The sequence below is a fragment of the Penicillium paradoxum genome, assembly GCF_028828445.1.
Source record: "Penicillium paradoxum strain IBT 22861 chromosome Unknown utg000006l_segment0_segment0, whole genome shotgun sequence".
NCBI classification, from domain to species: domain Eukaryota; kingdom Fungi; phylum Ascomycota; class Eurotiomycetes; order Eurotiales; family Aspergillaceae; genus Penicillium; species Penicillium paradoxum.
Genome location: NW_026643184.1, coordinates 785691 through 811732, shown reverse-complemented (window position 1 = coordinate 811732; position 26042 = coordinate 785691). Strand labels below are relative to the sequence as shown.

General features: G+C 48.9%; 13 protein-coding genes across 13 annotated transcripts; 6 read left to right on the top strand and 7 right to left on the bottom strand.

Moving 5' to 3' along the window:
- Positions 1-655: 655 nt before the first annotated feature.
- On the top strand, positions 656-2169 carry N7457_006780 (Atg14 domain-containing protein; the record flags this gene model as incomplete). The annotated part of the gene is made up of 2 exons (XM_057177823.1): positions 656-1248; positions 1287-2169. 2 exons carry the CDS (start codon positions 656-658, stop codon positions 2167-2169), a joined length of 1476 nt encoding a protein of 491 aa, XP_057029567.1.
- A 322-nt stretch (positions 2170-2491) lies between these two features.
- N7457_006779 (putative ZIP family zinc transporter) lies at positions 2492-3949 on the top strand (the record flags this gene model as incomplete). Its single annotated transcript, XM_057177822.1, has 3 exons — positions 2492-2537; positions 2589-2768; positions 2823-3949. 3 exons carry the CDS (start codon positions 2492-2494, stop codon positions 3947-3949), a joined length of 1353 nt encoding a protein of 450 aa, XP_057029566.1.
- Positions 3950-4052: 103 nt separating this feature from the next.
- Positions 4053-4595, bottom strand: N7457_006778 (sugar O-acetyltransferase; the record flags this gene model as incomplete). The annotated part of the gene is made up of 2 exons (XM_057177821.1): positions 4053-4389; positions 4414-4595. The coding sequence occupies 2 exons, from the start codon at positions 4593-4595 to the stop codon at positions 4053-4055; spliced, it is 519 nt and encodes a 172-aa protein (XP_057029565.1).
- Positions 4596-5194: 599 nt separating this feature from the next.
- erg10B (acetyl-CoA C-acetyltransferase) lies at positions 5195-6617 on the bottom strand (the record flags this gene model as incomplete). The annotated part of the gene is made up of 5 exons (XM_057177820.1): positions 5195-5710; positions 5761-6253; positions 6313-6388; positions 6441-6490; positions 6553-6617. The coding sequence occupies 5 exons, from the start codon at positions 6615-6617 to the stop codon at positions 5195-5197; spliced, it is 1200 nt and encodes a 399-aa protein (XP_057029564.1).
- A 225-nt stretch (positions 6618-6842) lies between these two features.
- On the top strand, positions 6843-9936 carry N7457_006776 (U5 snRNP component Snu114, putative; the record flags this gene model as incomplete). The annotated part of the gene is made up of 4 exons (XM_057177819.1): positions 6843-6862; positions 6910-7049; positions 7104-9326; positions 9374-9936. The coding sequence occupies 4 exons, from the start codon at positions 6843-6845 to the stop codon at positions 9934-9936; spliced, it is 2946 nt and encodes a 981-aa protein (XP_057029563.1).
- Positions 9937-10076: 140 nt separating this feature from the next.
- Positions 10077-10709, bottom strand: N7457_006775 (iron-sulfur cluster assembly protein CIA2; the record flags this gene model as incomplete). The annotated part of the gene is made up of 2 exons (XM_057177818.1): positions 10077-10450; positions 10508-10709. The coding sequence occupies 2 exons, from the start codon at positions 10707-10709 to the stop codon at positions 10077-10079; spliced, it is 576 nt and encodes a 191-aa protein (XP_057029562.1).
- Positions 10710-12674: 1965 nt separating this feature from the next.
- On the top strand, positions 12675-15608 carry N7457_006774 (Zn(II)2Cys6 transcription factor; the record flags this gene model as incomplete). The annotated part of the gene is made up of 9 exons (XM_057177817.1): positions 12675-12729; positions 12798-12842; positions 12893-13399; positions 13460-13546; positions 13597-13800; positions 13851-14132; positions 14183-14736; positions 14792-15243; positions 15299-15608. 9 exons carry the CDS (start codon positions 12675-12677, stop codon positions 15606-15608), a joined length of 2496 nt encoding a protein of 831 aa, XP_057029561.1.
- A 596-nt stretch (positions 15609-16204) lies between these two features.
- On the bottom strand, positions 16205-16435 carry N7457_006773 (CDC26 family anaphase-promoting complex subunit; the record flags this gene model as incomplete). The annotated part of the gene is made up of 1 exon (XM_057177816.1): positions 16205-16435. The coding sequence occupies one exon, from the start codon at positions 16433-16435 to the stop codon at positions 16205-16207; it is 231 nt and encodes a 76-aa protein (XP_057029560.1).
- Positions 16436-16585: 150 nt separating this feature from the next.
- On the top strand, positions 16586-17699 carry N7457_006772 (uncharacterized protein; the record flags this gene model as incomplete). The annotated part of the gene is made up of 3 exons (XM_057177815.1): positions 16586-16709; positions 16799-17298; positions 17355-17699. The coding sequence occupies 3 exons, from the start codon at positions 16586-16588 to the stop codon at positions 17697-17699; spliced, it is 969 nt and encodes a 322-aa protein (XP_057029559.1).
- A 237-nt stretch (positions 17700-17936) lies between these two features.
- On the bottom strand, positions 17937-18827 carry N7457_006771 (ribosome-recycling factor; the record flags this gene model as incomplete). The annotated part of the gene is made up of 4 exons (XM_057177814.1): positions 17937-18074; positions 18114-18284; positions 18371-18664; positions 18804-18827. The coding sequence occupies 4 exons, from the start codon at positions 18825-18827 to the stop codon at positions 17937-17939; spliced, it is 627 nt and encodes a 208-aa protein (XP_057029558.1).
- Positions 18828-19223: 396 nt separating this feature from the next.
- Positions 19224-21442, bottom strand: hscA (putative Hsp70 chaperone (HscA); the record flags this gene model as incomplete). Its single annotated transcript, XM_057177813.1, has 7 exons — positions 19224-19492; positions 19549-20029; positions 20084-20791; positions 20851-21016; positions 21102-21228; positions 21292-21342; positions 21397-21442. 7 exons carry the CDS (start codon positions 21440-21442, stop codon positions 19224-19226), a joined length of 1848 nt encoding a protein of 615 aa, XP_057029557.1.
- Positions 21443-21742: 300 nt separating this feature from the next.
- N7457_006769 (uncharacterized protein) lies at positions 21743-22495 on the bottom strand (the record flags this gene model as incomplete). The annotated part of the gene is made up of 2 exons (XM_057177812.1): positions 21743-22254; positions 22390-22495. The coding sequence occupies 2 exons, from the start codon at positions 22493-22495 to the stop codon at positions 21743-21745; spliced, it is 618 nt and encodes a 205-aa protein (XP_057029556.1).
- A 115-nt stretch (positions 22496-22610) lies between these two features.
- N7457_006768 (alanine--tRNA ligase) lies at positions 22611-26024 on the top strand (the record flags this gene model as incomplete). The annotated part of the gene is made up of 6 exons (XM_057177811.1): positions 22611-22821; positions 22932-23077; positions 23139-23165; positions 23238-23273; positions 23334-25742; positions 25851-26024. The coding sequence occupies 6 exons, from the start codon at positions 22611-22613 to the stop codon at positions 26022-26024; spliced, it is 3003 nt and encodes a 1000-aa protein (XP_057029555.1).
- Between the last annotated feature and the right edge of the window lie 18 nt (positions 26025-26042).

Here is a 26042-nt window from a genome sequence, read left to right as displayed (position 1 = left end):
AAGTATTTGCACCCCCATTGGCCCCACACCATTCACCGCCTACACCGCCTTCTTGACACGGATAGTGTTTATGAGTAGAGCGCCCTCAAACCGTAGATAAAACTGCTTTTTCGAGATGGATAGCCCAGATTATCATCTTTTTACCTCCTGGCACCACTCCCTGCATTTATATCTGGTTATTAGAGACAATCATGATATATGCGATTGTTTTTATGCCGGCAGAATATTATGTAATACTACAGGTGTGGGGCGGGGGTGCAAATACTTATGTCTACTGACTGTAGGTAAGGAGTGCTGACCATTTTCGCGGACTGACTGTACGTATCGTATGTAATGCCTCCGTATTGCCGTATTTCGGCTACCCGTGCGTCATGGAGAGGCACATCCATCTTTCTTCTCGTCCCTTCCCTCCTACTCCGTACACGTTAAAATATTGTCTCAGATATGATGTCAACTTAAGACGTTGAGTTTGAGGTCATATCCTTCATAATAGCACAGTCTCTTGAGTCATGTGGGGTTTGTATCTTTTTTGTGACATCCTTACTCGTCTAGATGATTCTCGACGGCGACTCAAGTCCCCATAACCATACCCCAGAACGCAACATGGAAATGCAACTTTCACTCTTACAGAACAGCTGAAATCAAATTATCTGTCATGAGCTGTTCTATATGCTCACGAGCCTCCCATGCCCGCCTTTCTTTCCACTGTCCAACATGTGCCCGCAACCAGCTATATCAACTACGGATCAATAACACTCAAGTTCTTTTGGAGAAAGAATGTCTCGAAAAGCAAATTGAAACCGCCATTAGCTCTGGCCAGCTCCCGCTCGGGACGGAGCTCACACATTGCTGGCAGATTCAAACGATAAGCAATGACCATACAGAGTCTTTGGTGAGGAGAGAATTGCTTGGACACCAGCTTCAGGCTTTGAGATCAGATATTGATGCCAAAAAAGCCGAGATTGCCAAGCGAAAAGAAGCCTTGGCACGCAGACGCTCAGATGCTGTATCTGCCAGGTATCAGCTGGTAGAAAGGGAAACCGGAATCCTGGCGGGCCTCCAGAACACTAGCAAACGCGTGGAGCACGTCTGGCATTCGCTTCATAGCAAAACAGCAGAGTCGCGTATCTATCTTTGTCGAGAAGTTGCCGACCTCTATGGCCTACGGAAAATCAAGAAGAGCCAAAGTCGGGAGACATATTTGCTAGGATGTGGTTTCATTGTTGACTTGAGGGATATGAATGGCAAGTCTGGCACTGATTAGCAGGCAGTTCACGTGCTGACAGGATTATAGGTATTCCACACGAACAGATATCTACGTCTCTCGCTAACATCGCTCATCTTCTCATCATTGTTTCACATTACCTCTCTCTAAGACTCCCCGCTGAAATCACACTGCCTCACAAAAACTACCCTGTACCTACGATCTACACCCCTCTAGCATCATATCGCTCCCGCAACGGCCACAACAGAACCGATTACCAGTCATCAAACCTGACAAAAACGGCGGACTTAGCCACCCCGCGCCCGCGCCCTCTTTTCATTGACAAGCCCCTACCCCGGCTAGCGAAGGAGGACCCCGCAACATACGCCTTTTTTCTTGAAGGTGCTACCCTTTTGGCATGGAATGTTGCATGGCTATGTCGAACGCAAGGAATCAATCTATCATCGGATTCCTGGGAGGAAGTGTGCGATATTGGAAAAGGCTTGTGGCAATTGCTGGTCGCTCCGCCTCCTTCAACTTTGAGAGCCTTTGCAGGCCGAGACACGCAGAAAAGACCCGTCAAAGACTCACCCAAAACAACGATCCAGCGGACAACTTCTTTCCCCATGCTGGGTCACTATTCCCATGGCACGGCACATTCTTTCCTGGGAGCATCAGAAGGAGTTGAGTTTATGCGAATGTGGAAGCTCCCAACTCCAACCAAGATGGTGGATAACTTGAAATCCAATCTTCTCGGGGAAATGGCAAGTGCCGAGTGGGAATTGCTAGAAGAAAAAGAATGGGATGATACAGTCAATCATCACTCTGTTCAATCACATCAATCTATTGTCCCATCAGCATCAACACAGACTACCAGAACAAGCTCAACACGATTTTCTGGAAAGAATCAAGGCAATGAGAAGGGGAAAGGTACCAAAGGCTGGACTAAGCTGGGCAGCAGATAGATTAGAAGATATCAAACAACAATTGATTCCCATCACATGACCCCATTCGAGTAAATCATAAATGTGACTTGGATCGCCCACGTGCATTCATCTTGTGACTAAGCGAAGGGAGCTGGAGCCCTTGCCCAGATTCACGTTACCGCATTTCTTGACACTACTTAGACACTTCTTCATTTTGAAATAATGCATATGCTGGTATCATCGGCCTTCTTGCCGATCTAGGACTCGCAATAGCCCCTTTCTCTCGAACCCTTAACATCTCTCTTCCATATCACCCGGCTAATCCGCAATTAATGTGGCTACTGCTCCAACAAAAGACATCATGCCGAATGCTCAAGACTGGCAGACTGCAAATGGAGTACCCTCGGGTTGGTAGTGTTGCTAATCAATTGTGATTGGTCTAATACTGTTCCAAGCAGACTCGAGCCGAACCCTCTTAGCAATCTCGGATGTCCCTGTCGCTCTCTTGAAAGCAGAACTTCTTCGGCGAGATGGAGCTTCGGGCGATGCGCCGGCATGCGGTTCTAAAGAGCGGGGGACCTACAATACCCCATTGCATGTCATGGCATTGTTCCTCATCCTCGGTCTGAGTACATTCGGTACGTACAGAAATCCAGAAGTTGGACTAATACGGAGTCCTGACACCACAATAGCATGCTCTTTCCCAGTCATAGCACGCCGTTTCCCTGGCCTTCCGATTCCCCGTCGATTCCTCTTCATATCGAGGCATTTCGGAACAGGTGTATTGATCGCGACAGCATTCGTACATTTGCTCCCCACAGCATTCGTCTCCTTGACCGATCCATGCCTGCCTCGGTTCTGGAGTCAATCATACCGTGCTATGGCAGGGTTTGTTGCAATGATATCCGTATTTGCGGTAGTTCTGGTAGAGATGTTCTTTGCAATGAAAGGCGCAAAGCATGTGCATGGAAGCGAATATGATAACCTCATTGGCGAGGTTAGGCGCGACTCTATAAGTGATGGGTTAATACAAGATGCAGATGACTTGGCATTAGAGGCCGGGCAGGTTGCGGACAATATCAATCTGGATAGCATTGAGCACAGCTCTAAGTCACGCGTGGTGGGAGCTTCTGATGAATTTGATCGACATCATCTTTCAGCTGATAAGATGGACGATGTTGATGAACTGGATGGGCTGGATGACTACATGGATGACGATCGACTTATCAATGGACAAGTAACGCCTTCCACGCAGTCACAGTCCATCCACCGGCCACGGGATCAACAGCACCCACACTCTGGTATCGTTGGGCCCAATCCGCAGCGTCAGCTTCTACAATGCCTTCTCTTGGAGGCCGGCATCTTGTTTCACAGCGTCTTCATTGGTATGGCGCTTAGTGTTGCAACTGGCACGTCCTTCGTTGTTCTCTTGATTGCAATCAGTTTCCATCAGACATTTGAAGGTTTTGCTTTGGGTTCTCGGATTGCATCGCTCATACCGGATCTATTTGCGCCGAATTCCTTAAAACCATGGCTCATGTCACTTGCATATGGAACAACAACTCCCGTTGGCCAAGCCATCGGTTTGGTTCTACACAATTTCTACGATCCTGCTAGCACAACAGGTTTACTTATGGTTGGCATTACCAATGCCATCAGCAGCGGTCTTTTACTCTTTGCAGGTCTGGTGGAACTCCTGGCCGAGGACTTTCTGAGTGAACCGAGTTATGAGACCCTCAGGGGCAGACGTCGTGTTGAGGCTTGCGTGTCTGTTGCCTGTGGTGCCTTGCTCATGGCATTTGTCGGTGCATTTGCTTAAAATCGTGGACGAAGCAAACGAAGCAAAAATCCTTCAGATGCACTATACTAAGTAGATAGATTCTCTTAGCTTAACACCTAATTCTCATAGGTTTTTGTTAAGATCATTGCGCCGACCTGATCACTCGAGCCGGACTACCTACTGCAACACTCAGGGGTGGTATATCTCTTTTGACCACGGAGCCAGCACCGATAGAGGATCCATGGCCAGTGGTCACTCCAGCCAAGACGGTCACATTTGCTCCAATCCAACACTCATCACCAATGACGATTGGTCTCGTAAACTCGAGTCCTTGATTTGCCTTTCGCGCTTCGATGCTCGTTTCGTGTTCCCCTGTGATGAGGTTGACATTAGGCCCAATCATAACGTTATTGCCAATGGAAACTAAGCCACAGTCCAAAATGGTGAGACTGAGGATATCTGGTCGGATTTGAGTACCTCTCATCAAAGTTTTGTGGGCTCACTGGAAGTTTGCGTAGAACCCATCGCCTATGCTGATATTGCAGCCGTAATCCACGAATAATGGAGGTTCAATGAACACTCCCTGCCCAACGCGACCAAAGAGTTCTTGGATAATACCTTCTCGCGAAGACAGAATTTGAGTTGTAGTAGCTTCCAACAGCAGCGGTGCGTTGAATGTTGCCATTAAACGTCTTGCTCGAGATCTGCCCTTATAAGTTCAGGGCCTAGAGGATTGTAACTGCATGAGTTAGAGATTGGTGTCTGGTTTTGATATTCAGATGGGAAGTGTGTACAGCATTCCTGATACCATTCGTTCATATTACTCTCCCCAGGAACAGATCCAGAGGGCCTTGGCTCTCTCAATCATGTTAGTATCCTTCTCTGTCTGAGGTTTCATGGCTGAGCCGGATATCGAGACGTCTGGCAGACGGATGGAAGAACTGAGAACTATTCTAATGCCCCTCAAGTACGCGGGCGGCAACCCCTCCTCCTGGATTCGTTTAAGAATTGACAATGGAATACGAACTAAATCCTAGCGGCCAATAGCTGCCTGCGTGCTCGGATTGCTTCATTTGGAATCGCCATGATAAGCACAAAGTATATCTCATTAGCCGGTCTAGAGAAAGGAAAATTGATGCTGCAAATGTGCACCGCTGATTGGGCTATGCTCTACATATCCCGAGTTTGCAGACAGTATCTTCTCAAAAATGTCCATGAAATTTCACATGCAAGAATCGAAGGTCGTTTCACATCTCCGTTTGTCATTAACAGAGTCCTACTCTTTTAAATAGACTCAATAACAAGGGCGCTGGCACCGCCACCACCGTTGCAAATACCAACGCAGCCAAGCTTGCCCTTCTTGGCGTTCAAAACACCGAGTAGAGTGGAGACAATACGAGCACCACTGGCACCAAGAGGGTGTCCAATAGCGACCGCGCCACCGTGGATGTTAACCTTCTCCTCGGAGAGGTTAAGGAGCTTCAGGTTAGCGAGAGCCACCACACTAAAGGCCTCATTGATCTCGAAAGCATCGATGGAGTCCTGTGTCACACCGGCATGCTTGAGTGCCTTGGGGATGGCCAAAGCAGGAGCCGTGGTAAACTTGCTGGGCTTCTGCTCAGCGTCGCCCCAACCCAGAATCTTGGCGATGGGCTTGAGGCCGAGCTCCTTCACCTTAGCCTCGGAAACCAATACGACGGCGGCAGCACCATCATTCAGAGGTGAGGAGTTGGGGGCAGTCACGGTTCCAGTTCCGGGGATGAAAGCGGGCTTTATGGCGCGCAGCTTATCGGGGTTGAGCTAAAGGAATGAGTTAGTCGGTTTCGAGAACATATTAAGTAGGTACCTACGTTCTTGGGCTCGTCATCCTGGGAAATGGTCACACCGGGCTTGCCACGGAAGCCGGGGATCTCAATGGGAGCAATCTCATAGTCGAACGCGCCAGCCTTTTGGGCAGCCTGGGCCTTCTCATAGCTGCGGATGGCATAGTCATCCTGTTGGGCACGATTAAAGCCGTGGTCCTCAGCACACTCCTCAGCCGCAACACCCATGAGGTCCTGCTTGCCATAGGCATCGGTCAGGCCATCTTTCTGGATACCGTCAACCAAGGTTTGGTTGCCAAACTTAGTACCACTGCGAGAGGTCTGTAGGTAGTGAGGGGTGTTCGACATGGACTCGGTTCCACCAGCGACAACAATATCGGCGTTTCCAGTCATGATAGTCTGGGCACCGAGAATGATGGCTTTCAGACCAGAAGCGCAGACCTTGTTGACAGTAGTGCAGACGGTGGAATCGGTAAGGCCAGCACCGATAGCACATTGTCTCGCGGGGTTCTGTCCAACACTATGAAAGGTATGTCAATTCCAAATTGCAGTACATGATTTATTTCAAAGTAAACCTACCCTGCAGATAGGACGTTGCCAAAGAAAACTTCCTCGACATCAGAGGCATTGATCCCCTCAGCCCGTTCGACGGCCGCTGCAACATTACGATTAGCAAAGATGATGATGAGATGGGAGTTGATATGTACCCTTGATAGCATGAGCACCAAGCTGGGGAGCAGTCAAGCTGGAGAGAGAGCTGCAAAACAAACGCAACGTCAGAGAAGAAAGCATAGAAAGGGAGAGTTCGTAAATGCTCACCCGAGGAAAGAGCCCACGGGAGTACGGGCAGTAGAGACAATGTAGACGGGGGGAAGAGAAGACATTTTGGCTTGTAAATTGAGATATTGTTAGAATAAAATAAGAGAAGGAAGACCAAAAAATCAAAAAGGGAGAGGGGGATCTATAAGAATAAATTGTATAGTGGGGAGTGAGGAGCTGTACGGTGTAGGCACGAGTACTCCGAAAAGCTCGGACCAAGTGAAAGTTGAGATCCTCAAGTTCTCCCGCGTCACTGGAGCTATCCCTCTTTTGTATTCATACAATTCATCATGGACGACCTTTATGATGAGTATGTTCTTCTTTCCTTCTTGCTCACCCTCGCTAATATCTGCCTAGGTTTGGTAATTACATCGGCGATGCGGAATCGGACGAGGAGCACCATGAAGATGTGCAGCCTCAAGCCTTCAAGTTCGACGAGGCGTTTGATGAAGAAGAAGAAGAGGATATTAATAATCAACAGTTGATGGAAGTTGATGGTATGTCGATTTATTCCCTTATTTGCGCTCTCGCTAATCTCATGCCTCCTCCAGAGGGCCCTTCAAATGCAGTTATACTGCACGAAGACAAGCAATATTATCCCAGCGCACAGCAAGTCTACGGCGAAGATGTGGAAACCATGGTCCAGGAGGAAGATGCTCAACCATTATCAGAGCCGATCATCGCGCCCGTTCAACAAAAGAAGTTTGCGATCGCAGAGACTGAACTTCCACCCGTACATTTCTCACGAGAGTTCATGTCCGATCTGTTGAATTTCCCAGCGCAAATAAGAAACGTTGCAATTGTTGGCCATCTACATCATGGAAAGACTGCATTTATGGATATGCTGGTCAAACAAACGCACGACTTCACAGAGCGGCTGGAAAAGCGCATGGGACGAAAGAGAGAAGAGCAGCTTCGATACACTGATGTCCATTTCTTGGAGAGGGAGCGCGGCCTTTCAATCAAGTCAGCACCAATGAGTCTCGTTCTCCAAGGGACCAAAGGAAAATCCCATTTGTTCAACCTCCTTGATACCCCTGGGCATGTGAACTTTGTCGATGAAGTGGCTGCCTCTATCCGCCTAGCTGATGGTGCGGTGCTAGTTGTCGACGTGGTAGAAGGTGTCCAGGCGAACACTGAGCAAATTATCAAGCATGCAGTCTTGGAGGACCTCCCCTTGACCTTGGTCGTCAACAAGATGGACCGACTCATTCTCGAGCTCAAACTTCCCCCAAAAGATGCATACTTCAAGATGAAACATGTGATTGAAGAGGTCAACACGATTATTCAGAACATCTTGCCAGAACAAGGTGAGCGACGACGATTGAGCCCCGAGAAGGGCAATGTTGCGTTCGCATCAAGCTCGATGAACTGGTGCTTTACATTGCAATCGTTTGCCCGGATGTACGCAGACACTTATCCGAGCTTGGACTCGACGGAATTCGCTGCGCGACTTTGGGGCAACATCTTCTACAATCCCAAAAGCCGAAAATTCACTCGCACCAAAGTAGAGGAGAACGCAAATCGGACATTCGTCACGTTTATCTTGGAGCCCATTTACAAGCTCTATTCACATACCTTAAGTGAGAGTCCTGAAGATCTGAAAGAAACTCTGGCTAGCGTCGGCGTCACTTTGAAGCCTTCCCAGCTCAAGACCGACGCGAAGGAACTGCTCAGTCTTGTCTGCGAGCAATTCTTCGGCCCCGCAGCTGGGTTTGTTGACATGGTAGTTCAGCATGTTCCTTCTCCAGTGGAAGGTGCCCAGCGAGCGTTGGAGAGATACTACACTGGCCCCGTGGATACAAAGGTCGGGGCATCTATGCTTGCTTGTGATCAAGATGGGCCTCTTGTTGTTCACGTAACCAAACTCTTCAGCAGTACAGATGCTGGAAACTTCTACTCGTTTGGAAGAATTATGAGTGGCACCGCGCGGCCTGGTCAACGGGTCCGTGTACTGGGCGAGGGCTACACACCAGAGGACGAGGAAGATATGGCCCTGGCGACCATCTCCGAGACGTGGATTGCGGAAACGCGTTATAACATCTCTACCAGCGGTGTTCCCGCCGGAAACTGGGTTCTATTGGGTGGCGTCGACAACTCTATTGTCAAGACCGCGACACTTATGGGGCATGATAATGATGAGGAGGCACATATCTTCCGCCCAATAAGGCACATGACCGAATCAGTGTTTAAGGTCGCTGTTGAGCCCGTGAATCCCTCAGAACTCCCTAAGATGTTGGATGGGTTGCGAAAAATCAACAAGAGTTACCCCCTCATTTCAACCAAGGTTGAAGAGTCTGGTGAGCATGTGGTTCTGGGAACCGGCGAGCTCTACATGGACTGTGTGCTTCATGACCTCCGAAAGCTGTTCTCGGAGATGGAAATCAAGGTTTCTGACCCCGTCACACGTTTTTGTGAGACTGTCGTGGAAACCTCGGCCATGATGTGTTACTCAATCACCCCAAACAAAAAGAATAAGATTACCATGATTGCGGAGCCCTTGGATGATGGGATTGCGGAGGACATCGAGAATGGCAAAGTCAGCATCAAGGACCCTATTCGGAAGGTTGCTCGATACTTTGAGGACAACTATGATTGGGATAAGCTTGCAGCTCGAAGCATCTGGGCGTTTGGACCCGATGAAATGGGTCCCAATATTCTCCAGGATGACACATTGCCCTCTCAAGTGGATAAGAAAGTTCTCGGAACCGTCAGAGATTCCATTACCCAAGGCTTCAGCTGGGGTACACGGGAAGGTCCTCTTTGCGAAGAACGTAAGTTCCCTTCCCTCGTCTCGTCCGTAAACGTACTAATTGTTTAGCCATTCGAAACACAAAGTTCAGGCTCACGGATGTGTCCCTGGCCGACCAGGCTATCTACCGCGGTGGAGGCCAGATTATTCCCACAGCCCGCCGTGCTGTATACTCGTCGTTCCTCATGGCATCCCCGCGCCTTATGGAGCCAATCTATTCTTGTACGATGACTGGACCTGCAGACGCCGTGGCTTCGGTGTATACAGTCTTGTCACGCCGAAGAGGCCACGTCCTGTCAGACGGCCCTATTGCGGGGACACCACTTTACTCTGTGCGTGGTTTGATCCCAGTGATTGACTCATTTGGCTTTGAGACCGATCTCCGAATCCACACGCAAGGTCAGGCTATGGTAAGCCTTGCATTTGACAAGTGGAGTGTGGTACCAGGTGACCCACTGGACCGTGATGTCAAACTCAAACCTTTGGAGATGGCCCCTGCGATGGCGACTGCCCGAGACTTTGTTTTGAAGACACGGAGGCGCAAGGGTCTGGCGGAGGATGTTACAGTGAGCAAGTTTTTGGAGCCGGAGCTTTGGAAAGGCTTAAAAGAAAGCGGTGTTCTTGACTCATGATTCACACACAAAAGAGAGAGGGAGTGGCTACTGTCATCAGTGATGTCCTAGCAAAGCTTGTATGTTCTAATAAATCATTTCCAAGTCAAGCATCTAGAGGATTATCGTAGTCGTTACATGTCGTTTCGGTCTTTTATAATTCAGTGACAGGTCTCCATCATTTTGGCGATGACCCCCATCAATGCACCATTCTCTAGGGCCGCAGCAACCCGCTCCTTATCAGCGAGCTGCTTGTTGACTTCATCGCCGGTGCTGTGTGTACCTTCTTTGATGCGTATATCCATTCTGAACCTTGATGGGAGAGACTGTTCCAGGCGAACGCGAACCCCAAGACCGATAACGGTTGCCAGACTGCAATGGGTGATTGTGGGTGTGATGAGTACAGAAACGGTTTGCAGAGGTGAGTCAGGGACATCCGGGAGGGTTGGCTTGATCATGATATCCGGAAGAGACACCACGGCCAATTCTCCGAGTGAGATGGGATGTTCCGGGTCGGAGATTGACGAAATAAGATCTGTTCATTTAGTAGACTGAACGAATCATCGGCGCACGGTGATATAGAATTTCTTACCGTATATTTCCTGTTCATCAATCGGTTCCTCCAGTAGGTTGTCATCCTCCGAGTCAGATGATATTGCCCAGTCTACTGGGGTCAGCGGCAGAGCGGATGTGAAGATACCACCATACTCGGACTTGCGGGTGGCGGGTCGCAGCCGCGTGGGAAGATCAGCGGCATTCAGGATCGTGGGGTTTGAGTTCTGCATTTCCGCCATGACGAAAGCGTGTACGGAGTCCTCCGTACAAAGGGTAAGGTAGTGGTTAAAGAGCGGGAGTGGAGGGGCAAAAATTGCCGACGCGATAACGTTTTTATAACATTCACGTGCCAGTCCTCGGTAATGAGAGAGGGGAAAAAAAGGAGAAAAATAAAGGGGGGGGGAAAGCGATTCTATATGTAAAACTAATGTTATATGATGCGGAATAGAGTAGGTTGCAAATTCTACCAATTACTATTCACTACATCTATCCTCCCTAATTAGCACAACTTGCTCTTCCTAGTGGTTCGGGATGATCGACAGCCGCGACGACTTGACATGTTTCCCCGATTTGACCTACTGGCCTTTGCAAAAAGAACAAAGCGATGTGTCCTCGGTTTTTTTTTTTTTTTTTTTTTTTTTTTTACAAATTTACCAACAAGAGGTTCTCATTTGCCGATTTGCGTTTTTGCTCCGTTTCAGTCGTAGCAAAGAATCTTGATCGGGAGAGTTCCGAAGGGGATATACTACCTACTCCGTATATGCATGTACACATATATCGGTAACTCTGAGGAATATCCATATACGGAGGACTATTACTCCCTGCTCTATTGGTGACAATACATACACATACCTAACTACGCCGTGCGTACACAATACCTGTACAAGGCGTTTGTACTTCGTAACCGTACCCCGTAGGTACATGTAGTGTGCAAGTACTCCGTACTCCGGACGGAATACTCGACTTCCATCGAGTTCAAAATCAGCCAAGGCACTACATACAGCTACATTATGTACATGTAGGTACTGTGATAAAAGTAGAACACTCTCCTCTCTACTCCGTACATGCGTACCACCATGTGTCTATTATACATACCTAGGTAATCCCATAGAATAATTGCACATCTTTAAAAAAAATATAAAAATCCGGTAATCTCTCAACCCATCTAATATAAATGATCCGGATCGCCTCTCCACCCTGGGAAAATCCACAGCGGCGGGCGCTATTGGATCCTCTTCCACACTTGGCACCCGCAGTACCTCCCACCCCTCAGCTTCTGATCTTCTCTCTCTCACCCACACACAAGGTCGAACACCCCCCACCCTCACCTTCCTCTTCCTCTCCCGGCCAAATTAGAACAGAACAAGGCGCGGTCAACATTCACTAGAGATTCATTCGCCCCCTATGTCTCCTCTTGTGAGCCTGAGTTGCTCTCCCTAAGGCTCCGCGCTTCTTCCACCTACTGCCTTCCCAATTGAGATGAAATGCGCCAGGCTCGTTGAATTGAATGCGCAGTACGTTGCGATATTTGACATCCGATGGATACGCATGACTCCTCTCCCTCATTGTAAAGAGTCCCTTACCACACACACACACTCTCTCTCTCTCCCCCCCCCCCCCCTGCCTTTCTTTGGATCCCATTTGATCTGGGTCATAAGGAAGAGGTGCTAATTCTCCTATCTCGTATAGCAGTCAAACATCTATCAAATACCCCAAGAGACTCGAATTCTCAAGTCTCACGCGTCTGATTGACGCTCTGCATTCAGTCTGCTGAGAGCGCGATCATTCCACTAGTCTTCAACCGCGTCGCAGAGTATCTGGCTGTTTTGTGGGCACTTTGGCAACCCCTCCCGATTGAGCCTCGGCAATTTGATCGCAGTCTTTGACTAATTTGAAGTTTTGAGCGACCCTTTATTGCAACCAGAACAGCTGTTTGTCCCAATTAATTTGGATTGCGACTGCTTTAGCATCTCACAGTTTCGCTTTTGCTATCCATTTACTTATTGTATACACGAATTTCCCGCGACAAATCGCCATCTTGCTGAGCGAATTCGCTCCCCTCTCCAGTTCGATTCCTTAGGGCAGGTCCTTGTGGATAGAACGACCGGCGCAAACATCCTGGTTCCTCTTTTTTCCTATACTTCGATAATCCTCATATCCTACGCCACTTTCCAGATCTATCGCCATTTATCAACCGAGCCAGCATGCAGGGATATTCATTTGCGCCTCCAGCGGGCCCCCCAAGAGAAGGCCAGAAAAGTATGATATTCCAGATGCTATTCTATCTTGTATGGATGATTTACCAGATTGGCTAATCATCTATTTAGATTATGTATTTGTTGATGAGCATAACCGCCACAAGAGGCTGAAAGGTATGAGAAGTATCCCTACGTCATAGGAAGAAGATGCTAAAATGCTTTAGTGATGCGAGCGTGTAATGGCTGCCGGAAAAGAAAAATTAAATGCGATGCAGCCACAACGAATACGTGGCCTTGCTCTGCATGCACTCGCTTAAAGCTGATCTGTGTTCCCCCGACCATTGGACAAGATGGAGAGTTTCTCCCCGATAGCCAGGGCGAGTCTCTAGAGACTGGCGGGCCCTCCAGTGCAGCTGGTACATTCCCAGTCCCCCCAGTCTACCGGGACAACAACCAACCCACCATAAACGCGGTCCCCTCGTATGATCAAATGAGCATGTATTCCCAATTTGTTCCTCCCCCACAGACTCAGCCCAGCATTTATAACGATCTTCGGCCATCACAAATGGCCATGCCACACCAAGCCTTTCAACAGCCCCAATTGTTTGCCGAACCGCAAACCCCGGCTATCAGGCCATCAGATCGAAATGTGTATATTGATAGCGACCAGTCAACCGCAGAGAACCTCATTGATGTACTTGGAGAGCTAAAGATTGACGAGACTGGAATTGGTATGGCGCGTTTTCCCGACTATGAATCTGATTCGGGCGCATCATTAACCTCTTTGATAGCTCCATATATTAGAAGGCAACGGACAGATCGAATTGAGCCCGATGCTCCTATTCAAGATGAGGTCGAAGAGCAATTGCCGCCTCTAAGCACCGGATCGGGCGCGACAATTCGGATCCCCCCGAGCTCATGCCGACAGAAGACGACGTAATGACTTATTTCAAGATCTACTTTGATGAGATACATCCTTACGTTCCTGTCGTATCCCGTGCCCATTTATACTATCAATGGCAGCATGATCGCCGTTCTATCTCCCCTCTTCTTCTCGAGGCTCTTTTCGCCTGTGCAGGCCGTTTGTCTGACGAGCCAGCAGAGGGTGCTCAATGGCTTGCTTTGGCTAATAGTGAGTTATGCAATATGTTGTCCATCAGATCAGGACTAACATTCTTCCAGGGCACGAGTCCAGCTTTATGGATGTACCACGTCTGAGTACTATCCAAGCATTACTTCTGCTTCTGAAAGCAAGGGAATCCTTGCCAAAGAAAGGATACTATTATCGTTCCTGGCAGACTGTGAAGACTATTGTTTCGATGGCGAAAGACTTGGATATTCATGAGCATCACAGCAATCATACTGAACGAAAACCATGTGGTCTCAGCCCCATTGAATGCTTGGTTCACACCAGAGTATGGCAGGCTCTCTTGGTAGTCGAGGTGATGATTGGTGCACCCCAGGGTTAGTCTGCAATCGTCTAGTAAACAACTCGAGATTCTAATCAAAAGCAGGTCGCTCGGACTACGGAGTCGATCCTAAAACAGTGGACATGCGTCCGACACTAGATATCCGAGGCCTTGACCCTTACGAGACTAACCGTTCGAGGCAATACGCCTATTTTGTGCGCAATGCACATCACATTCGCATAATTACAGATATCTATCACAAAGTTAAGAAGCAAAAGGGTTGGGGAGCAGATGCTCGGTTTGTACAAAATAACCCGCTTTTCGCAGATTGGCTTCGCAACCTCCCTCCAGACCTACAGGTCGACTATCCCGTCGATGGCTCTCCGCCATGGCTTCCATCTCACTTTGTAGGCAATATGCATTCTCATTGTCACCTCGCAATCATTCTCTTACATCGCCCCCAACTTGTCGCTTCTCAATCATTTGCTGCCGGTGGTGAATGGAAGGTCCACATGTCATTATGCTATTCATCAGCAAAAAGCCTTTGTCGATTACAGGAAGCAATATTGCAAGGTTTCGGGCTACCTGGCTTACTTTACATGCAAAGAGGTATCAATTTTGCTATTTATTGCATCCTGACTTGTACAATGCTGCACTTGGTAAGTTATCTGTAACGACCCCAAACAAAAAGAAAGAAAATTCTGATACCTCCAGGTTGCCATTACTTCCCCCGACCCTGAATTCAATTCAGACGCCCGTGAATTCTTTGTCCGTCACATGATAATTCTTGAGAAATGCTCAACTGCTTGGCCCATGCCCGAAATCCAGGCTCAGATTGATTCATTGCGATTGGCCTTTTCGGCTGACATGCATCGTCCATTTGAATTGAAGCCAAGTTTTCCATACGGGAGTCCCTCAGAACCCTTTCAACCCAGTCCACCCATGGATACACACTACCATCCACATTTGAATCAAGTCCAATCTAGAGTGGGTTTCCACCCGTTTCCAACAACCCCTCCGATTTCGGCTGGCGCTGAAGACTCAAAGTCCGACACCTCTTCTCAGATACAATCTCTCGGGATGGTTGCCCATCAACCACCGACAACACATTCTCTGGATGCCCCATTGGCAGATGAAAAGAACTGGGACCCGACCCGCATCATCACGTACGCATGTGCCTCTTTCTCAGACACTTAGCCTCTTACTAATATCTCACACCAGTCAATGGGACATCGCCTTCTCCGTGAACCCTTCCACCGTCAGCGCAAATTCCCCGCCGATGCCTATGAACAATTCGATACCAGCTGTACAAGCCCAGTATCCCATGCAATACGAGACTGACAAAGTTCCCTCTGTCGCGTCTACCCAATCTCTCTCCCCGCCGCAATTCCAAGCTCCCCCAGTTGTGTTTTCAGCCCGGGATTGGCAGCAAAGTGTTGCTAGTGTGTTTGATCCACAGGGAGTCAAGCGGCGATGGGATTACTCGGTTGACCTTGGCTCCGATAGCATATACAAGCGCCAGCGAGGATGAAAGACAGATACCCGAATCATTCACCCACTTGGTCGCGCGACCTTCCTCCTTTTTTTGGTCTGCTGGTTCTTAACAGAGCCGTATTATCAGTGAACAAAACACCACTCGGATGGCCTAGCATGCACAGTAACATTGTAGACCAACCGGAGAATGCAGGCTCTCAATCGGGCCTTGCTATCTTTTGTCGGAGAAGGGGGCAAACAAGTCTCAAGGAAGCTGTCGACCTGGTAGCTATCACCTAGATTAGAGAATTACATGGCTTAGGGTTTGCCTTCGGAATAAGACTACTATGTATCAATTCGATTCTCCAATGTTGATATCATCCAGCCAACCTTTCATAGATCTACAACATACACCGGTAAGATTCGTTGTGATATTGGCAAGCATATTCTATCATTGTGTCATTCTCGGTTCAGCAAGTCCCATGAAAATAAGTCGAGAAATATGCGATGCATTGGCCAAAGATCCTGTCCCATTCATTTCTTGTTAATGGTGGATCTTGTCATCAAAAGAAGGTGGTTGTGATGAAGGGATGTATCATGATTGGGTCATGTACCTCGCGGTGGCGTAACGTGAGTTAGTCACGATATAGCAAGTCAACCACGTTGACTCACGCCTATTCTTTCTTCGCGTGTTCGGACAATCCTGGCCTTGTCCCCTGGGAGGGGTTTCAACTCATCACTTGGGTCAACGGTGATATTCGAGGTTCCCTTTGTGTGCTGTTCGGGATGTTTGTTTTCCTCTGACAATTTGCGGAGTCTGGCTTCTTCAAAGGCAGAGATATCCTCCGACGTAATAGCAATGGCTGTTGGCTTTCGACGAAGCATTTTGGCGGGTACAGTGGACTGCAATACACAAGTTGATGGCTGATGTAGGAAAGCGGTGCCTCACGTGACTGTAATTATTCGTTCGATCTTTCCGGCGCTCTTATCCCTGCCAATTCAAGGGACACGATCTGGTTCGTTCGGAATACAAAGATGTTTCGCTCACAGCTGAGGCAGATTTCATCTCATTGTGAACGAGCAAAGCTTGGTGTTTCTACACCTGCTCGCCACTTCTCCTGTACCCGTACAGTCGCCGATGAACAGAATCAGCCATCCGGTAAGGACGGAGTGCATTGGGGAAACCCACAATCTCCCAAATCTCTAAGCCATTGAGGGAATCAAAGTTCTAATATATCCTGTGTCAAGGCCATAATAAACCCCAAAGCCGACCTTCATCGGCCGCACCTGCCCACCGGGTTCGCAATCCCAATGGCCCTCTAGCCCGTACCAACCAAAACCAATCCCGCCCTCCCCGAGTGGTTGATGCAAGATCTTTTGCGGCGGCCCGAGCTGGCGGTGGAGAACAACCTAAGATTATCCGCAGTCCGAGATCGCGCAATGTTCGAGGAGGCACCCAATCCGCAAATCGCAAGCCCAAACCCTCCGCCAAAGCAGCCAAGGGTAAACGAAATGCCCCGCGCAGGAACGCGAGATCGACAGAGAATGATGATGGCGAAGATGCCCAAGCGGCGGCTATCGATCAAATCCAGCAAGAGCAAATCATCAAATCCCGGCCAACCCCCATTCGCTACGAGCCCCGGGAAATCAACTACTCTAATCTGAAAGAGACTTGGCCTTCAATCCCCACAGACACCAACTCGCGATCAGCTGCTATCTATGAGAAGCTCTCCATTTTGGGCGGTCGTGTCGCCAATGGCTATATCCCCCCTATGAGCTTGGAAGGCGACTGTGGAAGGGTCAGAGCGTTCTGTTCAACGATGAGAATGAAAAGGCTGGGGCCTTGGAAGAGGTCAAGCGGTTGGCTCAGCTGCGTGCGGATCGAATCTCCCAGCGCAAGGGTGACCTTGTGGAGCCTCGCAATGTCGAGTTCAACCCCATCGATGCAGAGAGCACCAAGTCTCTAATGGAAACCTATGTTCAGGGCAAATACCCCACGTTCAAAGGAAAAGATGGGCATGCCGTCTTAGCTGAAGTGACAAAGAACCTTGGAAACAATGGGACTTACCAGACAACCGGAAAGACCTCACAGTTCATGGCCAAGATTGAATCTCTTGTCTCTACTGGTCGCAACACCAAGCGTGTCTAACTTGGGCTTGGAGTACTTTGTATTATATTTGTTTCATTGAATTGGATTTTCTTGTTCCATATTATAATGTTCAGCACAACAGAGATGATTTTAGAGAGGCTACCTTGTTGCCTTCCAATCTGTAGAGCTTTTTACCAGGGTAAACTTGATGTATGTATTCCTAGACTTACAAAGGATTTATTTTACCAAAGCCCTATTGCTTTTGCCAGGTTTCCCTAGGCTTCCCAGTTGCACTTTTTATGCCTGTTCCAAAGTCTTCTTGGCGGCTTCGAATGCATCCTTCACCTCCTTCTGGCCCTGATCTGTGACCTTCTCCATCTGATCGTGGGCTTTGCGCACGTCATCTGGCCGAGCCAACTTCTTCTTCTGCAGATCCTGAAGACGTTTGTGCATAGCCCCCCTAGAGTCACGTACCACACTGGCAGCCTTTTCAAATGCCTGCTTGGCAGCTTGAATGTTCTTGTCTCGGGACTCTTTGGTAGGTGGTGGGATAGGAATGTTGAGCTGGAGAGCGTTTTGAGCATCAGGCTGAGGGGTCAAGGAGAGATTCGAGGAGATGATAGCTGAAGTAAGAGGTTTCAGGTGCTACTCAAAAATGCATTAGAGGTGCTTGCTGCAGGAGCAACAAGAAGCGAAAGGACAAAAGCAAGGATCAGAGCGGGCAAACTTACATCCTCTTCGGCCGCCAAAATAGTAACCATGCGTCCTCCTTTAGGAACGACCTGCGCCAAGTCACCCAACTTGACAGACTCTCTGCTGTCTTTGCTCAGGTGGACCCGCAGACTCTCTAGGATCGCGGTGTTAAACCGCCCTCCTGCACGGAGCTTAGACAAATCATCCTTTAGCCGAGCAACGGCTGTGGAAATGCCATGGTGTAACTGAGAGAGATCAAACGGATCTTCCAACGTGCCATTAGAGCTCTCCTCAGGAGCAGAGGCAGAGGCAGAGGTTTTCTTAGCCTTGTCCTTTTTTTTTGTAAAGAGTAGGCGAATTGATAAAATTACGCCTGCTCAGAGGAATAGCACACCGGCTTTGGAGTAGAAAACATAAAGGTCGAGGTCCCTGATGATATCTAACTGCAGAATGAGCATTAAAGGCGCGAACCGATTGGGCAACGATGCGTTGCATGGTTGGAAGTGGTGGATGTAAGGCTCTAGGAGTGGACAGAGGGAGGTAGAGTATGCCATCTTCCCTACCCGCCGTGGCTAAAAATACTTAGATTATGTACCCGGTTTTCGTGATTGATTTGGTTTGCATTCCAGCTACATTTAATTCAAGGGGTTCATCACAATGTCATTAAATTGCAGATGGCGAACTTCGTCTACAAAAAAATCAAAAACAAAAAATCGTACTTTTCAAGAAAAGAAAACTGCGCCCAAGTTTACCCGGCTTCATAAACAAAGCGTGACAGAGACCAACTCTGCCCAAGGTCTAGATGGCGCAGATTCCCTGAGAAGCAGAGTCCCGGGAGAGAGGAAAATTCGTTGGCCGTAAGTCTATGTTCATGTATTCCCATGTATGCATTTAACGTGTGGCCATGGCCTTGGTGATCAGGCGCTTGAGAGCAAGCTCCTTCTTCTTAAGGTCCTCGGGGGTAGAGTCCTCAACCTCGAGCTGGGCCATGGCGTCACTGAGAGCAGACTCAATGCGCTCCTTGTTGCCGCGCTTGAGCTTCATGGACATGCCGGGGTCAGAGACGATCTCCTCAACGCGGGAGATGTAAGACTCGAGCTGCTGGCGAGACTCGAAGCGCTTGGTGAAAGCCTCGTCACTGGTCTTGAACTTGGCAGCATCTAGAGAATCATTAGTCAGCATATCATCAAACAAAAATATAACAAGAGCAACATACCGTCGACCATCTGGTCAATCTCAGCGCTAGAAAGCTTGCCGACAGCGTTGGAGATGGTGATGTTGGCAGTGCGGCCAGAGGACTTCTCGGTGGCAGTGACCTTCAGGATACCGTTGACGTCAACCTCGAAGACACACTCAAGGGCGGCCTCGCCAGCACGCATGGGAGGGAGGGGAGCGAGAGTGAACTCGCCCAGAGAGGTGTTGTCGGCACAGTTGGTGCGTTCACCCTGGTAAACGGGGAACTGGACGGTGCTCTGGTTGTCGACAACAGTGGTGAAGGTACGCTTCTTAATGGTGGGGACAGTCTGGCCGCGGTTGACAACGGGGGCGAAGATGTTACCCTCCATAGCGACACCAAGGGACAGAGGAACGACATCCAGAAGGAGCAGGTCAGCAGTCTCAGCGGAGGTGGCCTTGCCGGAGAGGATACCGGCCTGGACGGCGGCACCGTAGGCAACAGCCTCATCGGGGTTGATGCTCTGTTAAAGCCGATTAGTAATCAGTTTCGATGATCAAGCATAAAGTCTTCTTACCTTCTCGAGCTTCTTGCCATCGAAGAAGTCGCTCAGGAGCTTCTGGATACGAGGAATACGGGTAGAGCCACCGACAAGGACGATCTCATCAACCTTGTTCTTAGGCATGCCAGAGTCCTTGAGAACCTGCTGGACGGGGTCGAGGGTGCCAGAGAAGGCCTTGGCGTTAAGGTCCTCGAAACGGGCACGAGTGATAGAGGAGTTGAGGTCCTCACCATCGAAGAGAGAGTCAATCTCGACGGTGGTCTGGGTAGCGTTGGAGAGAGTACGCTTAGCACGCTCGCAAGCAGTGCGGAGACGACGGAGAGCACGAGCATCACCGGAGAGATCCTTGCCAGTCTTGCGCTGGAACTCCTTCTTGAAGTGATCAAGGAGGTTGGTATCGAAATCCTGACCACCAAGGTGAGTATCACCAGCAGTGGCCTTGACAGTGAAGACACCACCCTGGATGTTCAGCAGGGACACATCGAAAGTACCACCACCGAGATCGTAGATGAGAACGTTGCGCTCCTTCTCAGACTTGCCAGCGCCGAGACCGTAGGCGATAGCGGCAGCAGTAGGCTCGTTGATGATACGGAGAACGTTCAGGCCGGCGATGGCACCGGCATCCTTGGTAGCCTGACGCTGGTTGTCGTTGAAGTAGGCGGGCACGGTGATGACAGCCTTCTCAACCTTCTTTCCGAGCTTGATCTCAGCAACCTCTTTCATCTGTTGCCGCTAGTCAGCCAGCCAATCACACACAAAAGATCGTTGAGATATCGCCATACCTTCATCAAGACCATGGAGGAGATCTCCTGGGGGGTGAAGGTCTTGGTCTCGTTAAGGTACTCAACCTGGACAACGGGGTTGCCACCCTGGTCGATAACCTTGAAGGGCCAGGACTCAACATCCTTCTTCACAATGGGGTCATCATAACGGCGACCAATGAGACGCCTATTTCATCATGTCAGAACCAAAAACATACATGAAAAAATACATCATATTGATGCATTGCGCAAGATTCTCCAGGGGAACTCACTTGATATCGAAGACGGTGTTGGTCGGGTTCATGGCGGCCTGGTTCTTGGCGGCATCACCGATCAGACGCTCCTTGTCGGTGAAAGAGACAAAAGAGGGGGTAGTGTAGCTACCCTGATCGTTGGCAACTAATCAGATAGTCAGCATTTTGAAAATTTGAACTTTTTTGGGGCAAGGGAAAAGTAGCGTACTGATCTCGACGTTGGTGCCCTCATAGTTGGCAACGCAAGAGTAGGTAGTGCCTACAGAAATCAATTAGCAGCTGTGTGATCCAAATTAGAGGACCAAAAACCCACCAAGATCGATGCCGACGGCACCGTCGAAGACCTCAGAATCGGCCATTATGATATTGTAGATGGGATTTTGAGGGAGGAATGAGAAGAGGGATGGTGGGGGAAAGAGGAAATTTTTTTTTATCAAGCCGAGTGCATATTTAATCGGTGCCACAAAAAAAAAAACCAGAAAATTTTTCAGAAGCGGTGAGTCACGTGGATCCGGTTATTTTCTGGGGTGCAACATCGTCCATGTCAAGGACTACAGTCATGGACTCCGTACTGAGCATCACATAATTAGGTGATAGGTAGTAGGAGATATACATTTGCTAGTGAATACAATCCCCCAAACGCCTTTGTACATGCCGAATCAATTATCAATGTCCATGGGATCATCATATGGTGAGTAATCCTCTGGCGTACGCAATGAACCAACTGGAGGGTTGATAGACTTATTGCTCTCAGCTCGTGCTCGTGCTCGGGATTCAAGTATAGCCTTTCGGACATGATCCTTTTCCCTGGGAACCGTGAGGGAAGTCGGTTCTGTATAGAGAACAAGTTCTTTGCCTGAGGCCTTGGAGTCAGATAGAACTGACTGGGGAACCGAAAGCACTTTCGCTGCAAATGGTAAGAAGACCAACCCATTAGGAGAATCGGCTTCCATTAATTCTTGTTCCAGATCGTGAATGTAAGTTGTATGTTTTGTATCATCCAACCACATTTTATCACCTCGATCTGGAGAAGAGGAAGAGTGCTCGATATGGTCATGCTGATGTGGGGGATTATGCTGGTTATGCTGAATATCTGGAATATGCTGAATATGCTGAATATGCTGAATATGCCCCTTGAGTTTGGCCCGAGCGGAGATTGGCACGTTATTATCTACGAGGCAAGAATGTCAACTTGACCGTAACCCACTCCTTGAGATATTTGGCCAAAAAAGAAAGATCCAAACCAGAAACAGAAACAAAAGCAAAAAAAATCATTGTAATAAGGGGGAAATTTCCAATTACCTACCTATTCGCAGGTGCCCAAATTTCTTCGTCAACGGTTGCGCGCCATCGGGGTCAGTTTGGGCCGGGCGCTTCTTCCCGTGACCTTGGATTCCCTCATTGCACGCCATCCACAACCTCCCTTACTCGGTGTATGAGATATAAAAACAAAAAGGGGGTGAATTGGCTTCTTGAGATCTAAGGGGCGGATCGGGGGTCAAGTTCATTTCTGAGAAGAGTTGCTCGATGCGGGTTTCTGGGTTGGTGAGGAACGGGGAACTGGCTTTGACTCATCTCTTTCGCAGAAATCAACCCAGAACCTTCTACCCTCGCTTTGTTCACTCCCTGTCACCTCACCCTCCCACCATCGACAGGATGACTTCTCCTTCGGAATGGACCGCTCAGCGAGTCCGAGAAACATTCTTGGATTACTTTAAACAAAATGGCCATACCTTTGGTGGGTTGAACCCCGCGTTTTTTTTTTCCCCTCTCTCTCTCTGTCTTTTTCTTTTTCCTATACCCCTCCATCCCCCGCCAACATGGACTGACTTGAAGCTCTTTTTGTAGTCCCTTCCTCTCCGGTTGCTCCTCTGTCGGATCCAACTCTGCTTTTCACCAATGCGGGAATGAACCAGTTCAAGTCCATATTCCTGGGCACCGTTGACCCCTCGTCGGACTTTGGAAAGTTGAAGCGTGCAACGAACTCACAAAAGGTATTAGCTGTTCACGGTCAAGGGTCTGCTCTTTGTAACTGCTGCTGATCCAAATGTCTAGTGTCTCCGTGCCGGTGGAAAGCATAATGTGGGTGTGCCTATAAATATCAAATCTAGAGGCGGTCCCAGTAGGGCTTCTGGTGAACTGACTGAACTATAGGATCTGGATGATGTCGGCAAGGACAGTTATCACCACGTACGTCATGAAACTCACTGAGCAGATAAAAAAAGAAAAAACTACTGACCAAAGCTCTAGACCTTCTTTGAGATGCTTGGCAACTGGAGTTTTGGCGACTATTTTAAGAAAGAAGCCATCACATATTCATGGACCCTGTTGACAGAAGTCTACGGGCTCGATCCCGATCGCCTTTACGTCACTTATTTCGAGGGCAATGAAGCCGGTGGTTTGGAGCCGGATCTGGAGGCCAAAGAACTATGGAAGTCCGTGGGCGTTCCCGAATCCCACATTCTTCCTGGAGATATGAAAGACAACTTCTGGGAAATGGGTGACCAAGGCCCATGTGGACCTTGCAGCGAAGTACACTACGATCGGATTGGTGGCCGCAATGCTGCTCACCTTGTGAATGAAGATGACCCGAATGTGCTGGAAATCTGGAACAATGTTTTTATCCAATATAACCGCGAACCGGATAGCACCCTACGATCACTTCCCAACAAGCACGTTGATACTGGAATGGGCTTTGAAAGACTGGTGTCGATCCTTCAAGACAAATCCTCAAATTACGATACCGATGTCTTCACTCCGATCTTCCAGGCTATTCAGAATACCACTGGAGCTCGTGAATACCGCGGCCACTTTGGTGCTGATGATGTCGATGGAATCGATACGGCCTACCGTGTTGTTGCAGACCACGTGCGAACTTTGATGTTTGCTATCTCTGATGGTGTCATTCCCAACAATGAGGGTCGTGGCTATGTGATTCGTCGTGTTCTGCGCCGAGGAGCTCGTTATGCTCGGAAATACTTCCAAGTCGATATTGGAAACTTCTTCGCCAAACTTGTGCCAACTGTTGTGGACCAATTGGGTGAAATGTTCCCTGAACTCAAGCGAAAGCAGCAAGATGTTATTGAAATCTTGGATGAGGAAGAGTTATCATTTGCCAAGACCTTGGATAGAGGTGAACGGCAATTCGAGCAATATGCCCAGCAGGCTAAAGTCAAAGGCACCGACACACTTCATGGTGCCGATGTTTGGAGACTTTATGATACCTTCGGCTTCCCTGTTGATCTGACTCGAATCATGGCCGAGGAACGTGGTCTCTGTATTGATGATGTCGAATTTGAAGACGCTCGTTTGAAGGCAAAGGAAGCCAGCAAGGGTCAGAAAAAGGCTGCTGAGAATGCAGTCAAACTCGATGTCCACGATCTAGGAAAGCTGGAGAAAATGAATGACGTACACAAAACGGACGATTCGGCCAAATTCGGCCGAGGCAACATCACTTCTCGCGTCAAGGCCATTTACCACGGGAAGGCTTTCCATGACAGCACTGATGATATCCCAGAAGGAGTTCAGATTGGCGTCATTCTTGATTGCACAAACTTCTATGCCGAACAGGGAGGCCAGGAGAATGATACCGGCAAAATCATTATTGACGGGCAAGCGGAGCTGGAAGTCGGCGATGTCCAGGCATATGCTGGCTATGTTCTCCACACTGGCTTTATGAAATACGGAAAATTCACTGTCGGCGATTCCGTCATTTGCGAATACGATGAGCTGCGGCGCTGGCCCATCCGGAACAACCATACGGGAACTCATATTCTGAATTTCGCTCTGAAGGAAATTCTAGGCGATGGTGTCGACCAAAAGGGATCTTTAGTGGCCGCTGAGAAGCTGCGGTTTGACTTCTCCCACAAGAGCGCAATCTCCGACGTCGAGCTTGAGAAAATCGAAGCCAAGGCAACTGAATATATCCGACAGAACTGCGCTGTTTACTCTCAGGAGGTTCCTCTCGCTACTGCCCAACAAATATCAGGCGTGAGAGCAGTGTTTGGCGAGACTTACCCGGATCCTGTTCGTGTTGTCTCGGTGGGCGTGGAATTGGAGGAGATTTTGCAGAATGTCAAGGATCCCCGATGGCAGGAAGTCAGTATTGAGTTCTGTGGTGGAACTCATGTCCAAAAGACAGGCGATATCAAGGATTTGGTTATCCTGGAGGAAAGTGGCATTGCTAAGGGAATTCGCCGTATCATTGCGGTCACTGGCGAGGATGCGCATGAGGTGCAGAGAGTTGCCCAGGAATTCGGGCAGCGCCTTGATCATCTCAATGCATTGCCACTAGGCCCTGAAAAGGAGCGGGAGGCTAAGCAAGTCCAGGTGGACCTCAACCAGCTTACGATTTCCGCCGTTCAGAAGGCCAAATTCCGCGAACGTTTTGCTAAGATCAATAAGCAGGTCCTCGATGGCCAGAAAGCGCAGCAAAAGCTGGAATCCAAGAAAGCAGTCGATGCCATTACCTCTTATTTCGAGGCCCCCGAAAATCAAGACAAGTCGTGGCTTGTGGTCCGACTTCCAATTTCTGCGAATGCGAAGGCCGTTAGCGAATCTCTGAACCATGTCAAGTCAAAAATGCAGGGAAAGAGTGTCTATCTTTTGGCAGCCGACTCTGAGCAAGGTCGGGTTTCACACGGTTGTTACATTTCTCAGGTGAGTTGCAGGGCACTTTATCTATCCCTTTCCCTTCTCGTTTAAGTTGGAGCGAGCAAGAGAGAAATCCTTTCTTGTAGATTCAATGATTTGCTAACATTGATATAGGCGCTGAGTGACCAAGGTGCTTCGGCAAGCGACTGGGCGGCCGTTGTCTCTGGTGCTGTGGGAGGGAAAGCAGGAGGCAAAGGAGCTACTTCCATTGGTAACGGTACCAATGCTGAAAATGTTGAGGAGGCTATCTCACTGGCTGCGGACTATCTCAATAAGTTCAAGCTCTAGACACAAGAACCTACAAAG